This window comes from Emys orbicularis, chromosome 5, assembly GCF_028017835.1.
Source record: "Emys orbicularis isolate rEmyOrb1 chromosome 5, rEmyOrb1.hap1, whole genome shotgun sequence".
In the NCBI taxonomy this organism is placed as follows: Eukaryota; Metazoa; Chordata; order Testudines; family Emydidae; genus Emys; species Emys orbicularis.
Genome location: NC_088687.1, coordinates 12,365,869 through 12,377,087, shown reverse-complemented (window position 1 = coordinate 12,377,087; position 11,219 = coordinate 12,365,869). Strand labels below are relative to the sequence as shown.

At 49.1% G+C, this 11,219-nt stretch overlaps 1 protein-coding gene across 1 annotated transcript; it reads left to right on the top strand.

Moving 5' to 3' along the window:
- Positions 1–6,712: 6,712 nt before the first annotated feature.
- Positions 6,713–7,457, top strand: LOC135879429 (growth-regulated alpha protein-like). Its single transcript, XM_065405406.1, has 3 exons — positions 6,713–6,791; positions 7,086–7,212; positions 7,313–7,457. The coding sequence occupies exons 1-3, from the start codon at positions 6,713–6,715 to the stop codon at positions 7,455–7,457; spliced, it is 351 nt and encodes a 116-aa protein (XP_065261478.1).
- The last annotated feature ends 3,762 nt before the right edge of the window (positions 7,458–11,219 follow it).

The window sequence follows — 11,219 nt, the reverse complement described above, 5'->3', positions numbered from 1 at the left end:
TGGCTGTATTCTTCTAAGGATACCCGAAGTGTCCACTACAACGGCATTCACTTACTGGGAGCAGGGACAGGCCCTACCTTGTCCTGTGTCAAGGACGAACAAAGTTAGCACAGCCGCTTTCTGCTGCCCTAAAAAAAAAAAAAAAAAAAAAAAGGCTTCATTCCCCATCCAGAGTGTGACAGCGACATGAAACAAATTACTGAGAAGTAGAAAATGTGGCTTGCACATTTACCCTTTGATTACAACATTCATTTTGTCCTCTCTGTGTCATCATTTCTAGCAGTTGACACGCTATCCCCCTACGAAGACGCATGCCTGTGTGGTTACTCCCGTTCCTGTGGTCTTCCCTGTTTCAGACACTTCAGCATGTCTGAGCATGAAATCTGATCCACTGTCCTTTGCTGTGCCAATTTTACCGATACAAGAGATTAATGTATTCACCACTTCTCACTGCTTTAATAGACACTGAACCACCCAGTCGCTCTCCTATTTCACCATCTCCTGGCTGTGTAACCAAGCATATGCATACATGGAGGCTTCTACTTATATAGTGGTAGAGTCTAATCATGAGCTAATCCCAGTTTGGGAATCTAGATGGTGTGCAGATAATTTTCTAGTGTCATGCAGCTCTCACCCTGGAAGGAGTTCACTCCTTCCGGATGACCACTCAGTTGTGGTTTCTATTTAACTTTGTGGACAGTGCCTAACCCGAGGTGTGAGCCTGGGTTACATTGGGATGAGTGAGTCTCAAATGATTTGAAGGTTCCTTATCTGAAAACTCTTATTATTAATTGTTAATTATTAATCATTATTATTATTGCAGTAGCATCTCGAAACCGTAGTCAAGGGCCCCATTCTGGTAGGTGCCATAGAAACATGGAGTAAAAAATAAAAAGACAACCTTTCTGGCCCCATGGAGCCATCATGGGTTGGAATCCAGGCCCTAAGTCAACAAGAGTTTTGCTATTTGCTTCAGTAGGGCAGGATTTCACCCCGGATGTGTAATGAAAATGTACACAAATGCCTTTGGAGTAGAAAACCCACAAGATCAGATTCCAGCAGGCTCGAGGCAAGCTGGGGGAAGGACTGGGTAGCTGCCTCCTGGGAAAAATGGAAAGACAATAGATAAATGTAGGTGTCCATCATAAAAAAAAGTTGTTGGCTCCTCTCAGATCCTGTTCCCCAGTTCATAGTGAAGATTGTCTCCTCTTTCCACCCCTCTGTCCCCATGACTGATCCTTTGCTAGGGCGTGCAGAGGTGCCGTGACAGTCAGCTGTGAAGTGGAGGGGTAACAAGAAGAGCCTGTCTGCGTTGAGTAGGTTGTCTTGCCATGTAGGAGCAGCACCACCCAGGGGATTTCATGAGGCCCAGGGAAGAGCTTCTCCCCTTGTTCTGCTATCAGGCAGCACAAAAAGCAGCACACAGGTAACAGGAAGGTGATGCATGTGCAGAGCTCTTGTGTGATGGGGAAAGAGCACATAATTGTATTGGGGGGGCAGGGAGGTGGAGGGAGCAGGTTAGTAGCACAAGTGAGAAGTGGTTGGGAGAACCATGGCAGAGTGGACTGGAGAAGAGAACAAGCCTGGGCCTGGGAGAAGGGGGACCCAGCTAGGGATGATCAGAGATGGGGGAATGGGAAGAAGGTGGTGAGAAGCAGATATGGAGAGTGTGGAGACCAAAGGGGATGGGAGAGGGACAGGCAGGGCAGGGATGACGTGTGTGAGACAGAACGGCAAGGGCAAGGGAAGCAGAGGAGGGGAAAAAGGAAGAATGAACAGAAAACAGGGAAAGAGGGGGAGACAGAAGTAAACAAGCTTCCCAGTCAGGCAAGAGGTGTTCCCTCTAGAAGAACTTATACAAGTTTCAGAGCACCGGGGGGCTCAGCCACCTAAGCTAAAGAAAGAAAGCTGGACATGGGGTGGGAAGACAAAGGAGACACACATGAGGGAGGGGATGTGGAGAGATCTCCTTTCTCTTGGCATGGAGAGATCTCTTGAATGCCTCCCTTTATCCAAACCCAACTTCTGCGCTTGGCTTGGCTTCCCTTCCCCACCCCCATTCCCTCACTCATTGCATTTGGAGAAGCTGCCTCAGCTCTGCCTTCCTACAACTCCCTGGCAGGCTTCAGGCACTCAGCCTCCTTTTGGCTGCTAGCCGTGCTGGAGAGTTGTGTGACGTGACTATTGCTGGCTCTGGCTCCAGGGTAATGTGCTTCCTTTATTCTCCGAGCTGTGGTTAAATAATTGGTGTTTTCTTGGTGGCTAACTGCTCGGGTTTCTGTGGTTACACACCATGATCTGACTTACTTGGAGTGATCTAGTTCCTATTATTAGCTCCTTCTTTCCCTCCTTTCCTTTTCTCATCACTGGAATCATTTTGGCGTGTCTCCCACAAGGACGTTACGTTTGTTGCTTTGGGTTGGTTCACCACCTCGCTGCGAAACTGGGATGCCTTCTCCTCGGTTCGGTACATTTGGGGGAGGACACAAAGCACAGGGCCGCTCGTGTTCTGACCAGTCAGTGGGCCACACGTCCTCCTCCAAAGGGCTGTCTGTGGTAAGTAGGTTGTCTTGCCATGTAGGAGCAGCACCACCCAGGGTATTTCATGAGGCTCTGGGGAAGAGCTCCTCACCTTGCTCTGCTATCAGGCAGCAAAATCACCTTATGCGCGATGCTGTTGGGATCCTGACTCCAGGCCGTCTGGCTTAGTGTAGAGAACAGAGCTGTGGAGTCCTGTCCCCAGACACTGCATCACTCCACTGTCACGACTCTCAGATGAGCGATTTTGGAACCGCGCTCTAGAATACCGTCTACTTTTCTATACAAGGGATGGCACGTGCCTGTCCCCACTAGCCAGGGAGAAGATACCAGGACCTTGCCAGCAACAATTCATTTCAACTTCCTTTGAACGCCTCACAAGTGCTAATCATATTCCTCTTTTGGACAAAACTGGACAAAACGTAGTGAACAGATCTTAAAAAAAAAGCGCCCAAAAACCTTCCGATCTCCAGCGTCAGCTCCTTCATAGCACAAGCCTCACTAAAGAACATTACGCACAGACCTCTGCTTCCACTAACAGCTCCTTTAAAGCCTGCAGTGTAATCTCAGGCTTTTTTCTAATACCATTTCAAAACCATGGTAGACAGTGCACGCTGGTTTTGGTTCATGGGGACAGAGAGGATGATGCTTATCATCAGACATTTCCTGTCTTGCTATTTCTGAATGGTTTCCACTGGGCCTGATTTTGACCCCATTCTGATGTGGGCCCGATGTGAAGGGCATTGAGCGCCGTTGCCCAAATTTTGACCCCAATGCCAGGGGATGGAATAAGGATCCAAATAATAACGGATCTTTGGCCTCTGCCCATCATCCTGCCTGTCCACGCCTTCCCACCACCTGCGCTGCAACTCAGGCCCAGGTGAGAATACTCTGGTTTGACCCCTCACACGCAGGCTCCCTCATCACATGGCAGAACCACGTCACTAATTCTGCCTGGCAAGCCTCCATACCTGTGAAGGAATAGGGCTGGGATTCACCGTCATAGCTTTTCTCAAAGTATTCCTGTTTCTAGTCCTGACTGCATCGTTAATGTGCCAGTGTTACCGTACGGTCAGTTTGTTCTAGATCCCCACTGTGCCTGATCCAGAGAGGACATGAGTCTGTTATTGCCTCCACTAGAGAACCTGGCTTTGATGTGACAACCACCATCTTGGCTGACAAAACCGGTGTTGGACCTGGGATCTTCAGAGCTAAAAGCCATGAGCGACAGCAGCTTGAGCTACAGCCCCTTAGCTAGGCCTGTAGCAGACACCTATCCTATGTAGATGGGGCATGGCCGGGGGGGTCGGGGGGGGGGCCTGTAACACACACTCCCTAGTGGATTACACAAGCCCTACTGGTGTAAACATCCCCACATTGCAAATTCTTCTTCCTTGCACATCAGTAAAATCTGCAGTCTTATTGCTCCAACAGTCATGGAAAGTGAATGCAGAACGGGCATAAGCCTGGCCGAAGGGAATTCAGTTCAAGCAAATGTTTATTCACCATTTTTGCACTCTCAGTACATCTCTAATTTCTCTGTCATTCAGTGTGTGGTAGGTGTTCCTACAAGGCCTCAAAACTAGTTCAGGGTGGATTTAACTTTCAGGCCAATGTTCAGGTCAATTCTTGGGCAAGTTAGACACTTTGGTCACAGGATTAAGACATTATGACACGTATAATTGTCCTTCTGCCTTGCATTACGGCAAATGGGTTTAATTAGTTACAACACAGGAAAGTGAACTGGAAGTGACTGAGGAAATAGGCTCCTACTCCCTGAATAATATTGCTGAAGTTACATATTTGGTGACAAGTCATGTTTGCTGATCAAGGAGGTCTTCCTTCTAGATGTAATTAAGCTATCCCAAGGGTGTCTTTTAGCTGCTTCATGCAATGAGTGGCTGCTGCCTCTTTCGTGACTTAAGATTACTTCATTCCTGGACGGCATCTGAAACTCAACTTCACCTTTAAAAAATGAATGTATCTTAAACAGAAGCGCTGATGAACTAATGCTGAATCATATTGGAATTCACCAAAAGGCAAGATAGTGACAACCCTATTTCAGGATGAACCTTCTACTAAGTAAGTGTCAGTTGATGTAGTAAGAATGATTTTTCCTTTAAAAAATGCACTGGCAATTTTGTCCCACATGGGATGGGAACTGTCCAGCAAGGACTGTAACTCATGTCAAAATAGGTTTTGCCAACTTTCCGTTCAGCTGTGTGAGACATTACAAAGCTGTTGCTGGAACTACAGTTATTCCATTAAAAGACAAAGTCCCATACTGAACTCTGGCCTCACTAGGGAATATCCCATTGTCCAAGATTTGGAAGTAGCATGGTTATTTTATTAAAAGTGACAGACTGTTTCACAATTCCTAGCAAAAATAGATTCCACTACAGGTGGCTTGGTTATGTTTATGTTTAAACTTAACCAAGTTTTGTCATATACTAGAATTCTCAGCTATTCTTTTATCACAAAATATATCACTTACTAAATGCAAAAGCAGGACAATAAATAGTGTTGCTTGATGCTTTTTGTGATTTCAGCTTTGTATGATTTGCATGTCTAGTGCATTAGCTAAGTTACCTAATGCAGTAATTATTATTAATTTCTGACATAATTTTGTCATCATACCTGCTATGGGGCATAAACTACTGCTTACGGGACTTTAAAGTTCTGTTCCTCCTACAGGGCATAAATCATTCTATATGCCAAAATTCCCCCTCTGTAAGAAACATATAAGAAAGTGGGCTACACTGCTCTACCAGCTGTAATTACTGTGGCCAGAATAGGCCCAACATGGATCATCCAAGAGTTTTCACGAAATTAAACTAAAAATAAAACCTGCTCCATTTAAGCATCAATTGTTTCTGCATTCTTTGTCCACCTAAAGCACCAACTAAAGTCAATGGTGAAACCCTGACCCCATTGATGTCTATGAGAGTCTTGCCACTGATTTCAATGAAGCCGGGATTTTGCTCACTGGCCCATTCTGCTCCTACTGAAACCAAAGGGAGTTTTGCTGTTAATTTTAATTGGACCTGGATTGAGCCCCAGAACAGACCTGCTATTGATTTGTTATTTTGAAATGGGAGAAAAGATGTTTGCACAGCCTATTTGCTGCATAAAGAAAATGAAATTGAAAATTTTACCAAAGGAACACACTTGACACACATTGCCAAATATTATAAACTGGGTTGGCAGAAAGACCAATTCTCAGAATTGCTCTAGCTTTGGAAGATGCATAATAGCATCATACATGGGGGTTTTTTGGTGCACAGCTACTTGTGTGTATGTTCCCCACGGTTTTGAATGTGTGGTAATTGTCAGGTTTTTCTGTAATTTACCCATAAGGGTTGCAGAGCAAGAAACGTTTAGGGCTGCCATAGCTGTCAGATTAGATAGACAGTTCACTCACTGGTAAATTACATTTTAGGCATTAGTGTAATTTAAATGAATAATAAGATTATGTCAATGACCTGGGATGAATGATTTCCCCCCTCCTACTATGTGCTTTCAGTCATTTGCAATAAACCAGATATGCGGTTTTAGCTTCCATAGAGAACAGTGAAATATGAGCTCCTCATTAAATCGCGGAGCAAGACCCCTGGATTAATTTAACAGCTAACTGTGCTTGCTGTGCCAATAAATACATGACCTCCCGAATGTCGCTATAATGTTTACATTCTTAGCTTCCCCTTTCCTGTAAAAAATTCACATGGTGCCACCGGGCTCCCTCCCTGCAGGGCAGCTGCCGGAACCGGCAAGCTGGGAGCTGTGGCCTGGGAAGAGGCAGCTGCAAACAGCTGGGAGATGCAGGGGCAGCCGCTGCTTTTGCTGCTGCCTCTCTCCATGGAGCTGAAGCAGCGGCCCCTCCCCGCAGCTTCCAGCTGTTTGTCACCTGGGTGAGGAGCCGGGAGCTGCGGCCGCTCTGCTCCGGGCGCCCTGGTGGCGCCAGGCGGGTTCCCGGAGGCCAGCCCTTGGCGCTGGGCCCGGGCAGGCGGGGCCCGGCTGAAGCGGATTTCTCCGGCCGCTCCGCCCCCTCTGCCCCGGGAATTTCCCGATCGGATCCCCGCGGAGATAAAAGCGGCTGCGGGGCGCTGCGGAGGCTCAGAGCTGAGCCGAGCCGAGCCCAGATCCCCAGCACCAGCCTCCTCCGCCAACCCGGACCATGAGCCGTACAAGGAGCTTCGCCCCCGGCAGCCCCCTGCTGCTGCTGCTGCTGGCGGCCTGCGCCGCGCTGTGCCGGGGTAAGGGGCTCGCTGCGCCGGGGTGGCCCCGGGACCAGGGCTGGGGGAGTCTCGCTTCCCACTGGGGCTTGGAAGGACGGATCGGACCCAGGTGTCCGAGAGCCGGCCGCATGCGGGGAGTCCCGGGGGATGGAAGGGACCCAGGTGTCCGAGAGCCGGCCGGATGCGCGGAAGGCCCGGGCCGGAGGCATGGGTCGGACCCAGGGTGTGGGGCGAGCGGTGTCCCCCGGCCGCCCCCCTGCAGAGTATCTGGCCGCCGGCAGGAGCTGAGTCTTTCTCCCCCTCCCCGGGCAGGTGCCCCCATGGCCGGCGAGCTGCGGTGCCAGTGCCTGCAGACCGAGACGGCGGTGATCCACCCCAAGCGCATCGCCAACGTGGAGCTGATCCCCGAGGGACCCCACTGCGGGGTGCCAGAAGTCATGTAAGTTTCGGCGCCCTGCTGCCCCCCCCCCAGCCTGCGCCCCCCTCCCCGCCCCGCCAACCCTCCGCTCACCCCGCTCTCCCCCTCTGCCTCCCCGCAGAGCCACCACGAAACACGGCAAGAAAGTCTGTCTGGAGCCCACCGCGCCCTGGGTCAAAATGATCATCACCAAGATCGTGAACAGGTACCTGCCCTGGGTGTGTGGCTGTTTGTGTTGTTCCAGCGGCCCGTGGGTGCAGCTGTAACGCCCGTTGTCCCGTGTCATGGGAGCGTGGGCAGCAGACTCGGTCTGAAGCAGGTGTCCGTGTTGCAGGGACAAGGGGCGAGATGGGCCACTGAGTCTTAACCAGTGGATACTTCTCATTACAAACCGCGGGGCCAAGCTGGGCCAATCAGTCCAGCTCCATTATAGGGGGAGAAACTAAGCCCAGGTGTCATGTAGGAAAACGAGTTTAAATAAGTGTCTGTACTCTTCGCCATTAACCCGGGCTGCTACCGGTGGCTGGTGGGGTCCCTGCCACTAAATGCCATTGATTAGCTGTATCAGCACTGTCCCTACTCCTCGTGACACACACAGCGCCCACGGAGGGCAGCTGGAGGCTAGTGCACAGGGAATATCACTTGTAACGTGTGTTCTGTTGTCTGACTGTTGCAGTCAATCTACCAAGCTGTGAGGGGAGAAGAGGAAATGAACAAGGAACTACAACAGAAACTACCTCTGTGTACAAGGGGAAACCAGTGTGAGAGAGAATGGGAACCTGAGGCTGGATAACTAGACATGATGAACTCTCTTCTTTTGAAAGTCTGATAGACCAGCCTTGCGCTCCATTCAACTTCCACGCGTTCCACTGAGTTATTACAACCTGTGCTTATTTATGTATTTATTAATACATCTCTGTATAGCTCTTCAATGGCTAGGTAGTTTTATGTTAAGCACCTTAGATCTTCCTGATCACCTGAAGGGATAATGCTGCAGTAGTGGCTCAAGAGTTGGCTTGTTGTTAATCTAGTACACATTCCAAATAGCCCCTCCCCTCAGATCCTCTGAGCAGCTCAGGGTGGGTAGTACGGTGGAGCTGTGCCTTTCACATTGGGGATGTGCAGGATGCCTGCTGGGTTGTGAAATGTGTTGCCAAGGCACATGTCCCTGGGACACAGAATCATTTGCTTGGTTAGGTGAAACAGACTAGCAGCTGTTCTCCTTTCATAGAAAAGCAATCTTTATAAAAATGTGGCTTCCAGTCACTAGCTGTCGTTTCTGCAAACTCTTTCGGGCTCTCTTTTGATGAGTGTTAAATTATTTCTATGCAATTTAAATATTTGGTATTTATGCTGAAGGTTTAAGAACAGTAACGTTCTGAACATCCTTGGACATTTTATGTCTGCATTGTATGACATACTGTCATGTTCTGTGTAGAAGTGGTATTACAAATTGTACTGTACTAAAACACAGTAATTGTAAGAATGGCGGGAGTTACACATAAAATAAATATTTTCTAATTAAAAGTGGTTGAGTCTTCAACTCAGTTAAGTGTTCATGTCCATGTATCTGTCCCAGTGGGACCCCGGAAAGGGGTGGTGTGGGTGGGAATTGGTAGGATACACACCTGCCTCCAAGCTTCATCCCCTTTCCTATTTTATTTAATGTTTGTCTGCATTTAACAGACTCTTGGGTCCAGAGTTGCAATATTTAAACTCCTCATCTGCACACCTCATTGTGAAGGGAAATTGAGCCTCGGAAAGTGGTTTGTGGCTATGAAAGCTGCAAGGACTTGCATGTTTGCTTAACATGCCATGAGACTATTCATGTGCTTAAAGCACTCTGCAAGATCAGGCACATAATGATTCTTTGCTGTTATAGGAAACAAGACAGCGCCAAGGAAAAAGAGCAGAGAAGACACTTGCTTTATATATACGTGCATGCTCTAGCTGGGGGCAGGGGTGCTTAACTGTAGACATTTGTAAAAGCGCCATGTCCCTTTACCTGGTTCCATCTTATCTGCGTTTCATGGAGGATATTCCCAAAAGGTAGTGTTAGACCCATAGGCACAGATTCACTACATCGTCCATGCCTCTCCAAGGGTTGCAGCTGTCTGGAGGTGCCTGCCTTCCACGCCTTCCTCATTCATTCAACAGAGCAATTGATTACAAAGGGGGGGGGGGAAATCTTATTCTACTTCTAGCAAAAAGACATTTTTTTACCTTAATTATACTACATTAAGGGCCCACTATAACAAATTACCGAGGTTCAATACTGCTGTTTCGGTGGGGTGGCGCTGGGGAAGGAGGGTTTGTTTCCGTGGGGCAGGTTGCCCTGGGGGGGGTGTTTTGGGGGGCAGCTGGGGGGGGCAGTTGGCGGCGCTTGGGGGGTTGTGTTTTGGGGGGCAGCTGGGGGGGGCAGTTGGCGGCGCTTGGGGGGTTCGGCCCTCAGCTGTTTTCTTTGGAGTAATATGGCCCTCGCCGCTTTACAAGTTGTGCAGGCCTGTGGTAGGGTAAGAGTTTGCTTTACTTGCTTCATCAGTGTCCCACTCACCCAGCTCCTTTCTCCTGAGGGGAGCAGCTATTGGTCATGTCAACAAGGACAAGTGCAGAGTTCTGCACTTAGGACGGAAGAATCCCATGCACTGTTACAGACTAGGGACTGAATGGCTAGGCAGCAGTTCTGCAGAAAAGGACCTAGGGGTTACAGTGGACGAGAACCTGGATATGAGTCAACAGTGTGCCCTTGTTGCCAAGAAGGCTAACGGCATTCTGGGCTGTATAAGTAGGGGCACTGCCAGCAGATCAAGGGACGTGATCGTTCCCCTCTATTCGACATTGGTGAGGCCTCATCTGGAGTACTGTGTCCAGTTTTGGGCCCCACACTACAAGAAGGATGTGGAAAAATTGGAAAGAGTCCAGCGGAGGGCAACAAAAATGATTAGGGGGCTGGAGCACATGACTTACGAGGAGCAGCTGAGAGAACTGGGATTCTTTAGTCTGCAGAAGAGAAGAATGAGGGGGGATTTGATAGCTGCTTTCAACTACCTGAAAGGGGGTTCCAAAGAGGATGGATCTAGACTGTTCTCAGTGGTACATGATGACAGAACAAGGAGTAATGGTCTCAAGTTGCAGTTGGGGAGGTTTAGGTTGGATATTAGGAAAAACTTTTTCACTAGGAGGGTGGTGAAGCACTGGAATGGGTTACCTAGGGAGGTGGTGGAATCTCCTTCCTTAGAGGTTTTTAAGGTCAGGCTTGACAAAGCCCTGGCTGGGATGATTTAGCTGGGAATTGGTCCTGCTTTGAGCAGGGGGTTGGACTAGATGACCTCCCGAGGTCCCTTCCAACCCTGATATTCTATGCCATGTGACAAGGGGAATCTTATTGGACTTCCTGGCTCCTCCATCCCACTCTTGCAGGCTCTGAGGTATCAGAGAACATGAGCTGATCCATACAAATATAAGTCTGAGCGTCCTTATTTAACTCTCCTTTTATACAAGCCTCTGGATTGTACCCCTGTGCTTGTGAGGGGAGGAGGTGGAGCAGGGCGTGGAAGGCTGCTGTGTGCCAGCATCGCCGGGAGCAGGAGGATGAGGTTGAAGTACAGCAGGGTAGTCAGTCTCCAGCCCCTTGAAACCTCCGCATGCAAATGTGCTGCACTTCCCTACACACGCCTCACTCGGGCTGCCCTCCAATTGTTCTAAATTTGTTTAGATTTTCATTTTGTATATAGCAGCCAAGGGAAGATGATTTGCATAGCTAATCCCCAAAACATCTGACCAGTTATGTTCTGCACACACTCCTGACTGTGATAGGAAAAAGCTTTCCTGGCTAATATAGCAGTTTTAGTCTCAAACTGGGGGTCCTGACCCAAAAGGGGGTCGCAAGCCTATTGTAGGGGGGTTGTGAGATCATAACAATGTCACTGGGGGAAAGAGGAGCTGCAGGGGCGGGGGGGGGTAACAACATCCATTGCTCTCTGGCTGCCCACTTCTGAAGGCAGCGCCGTCAGCAGCAGCAGGGCAGC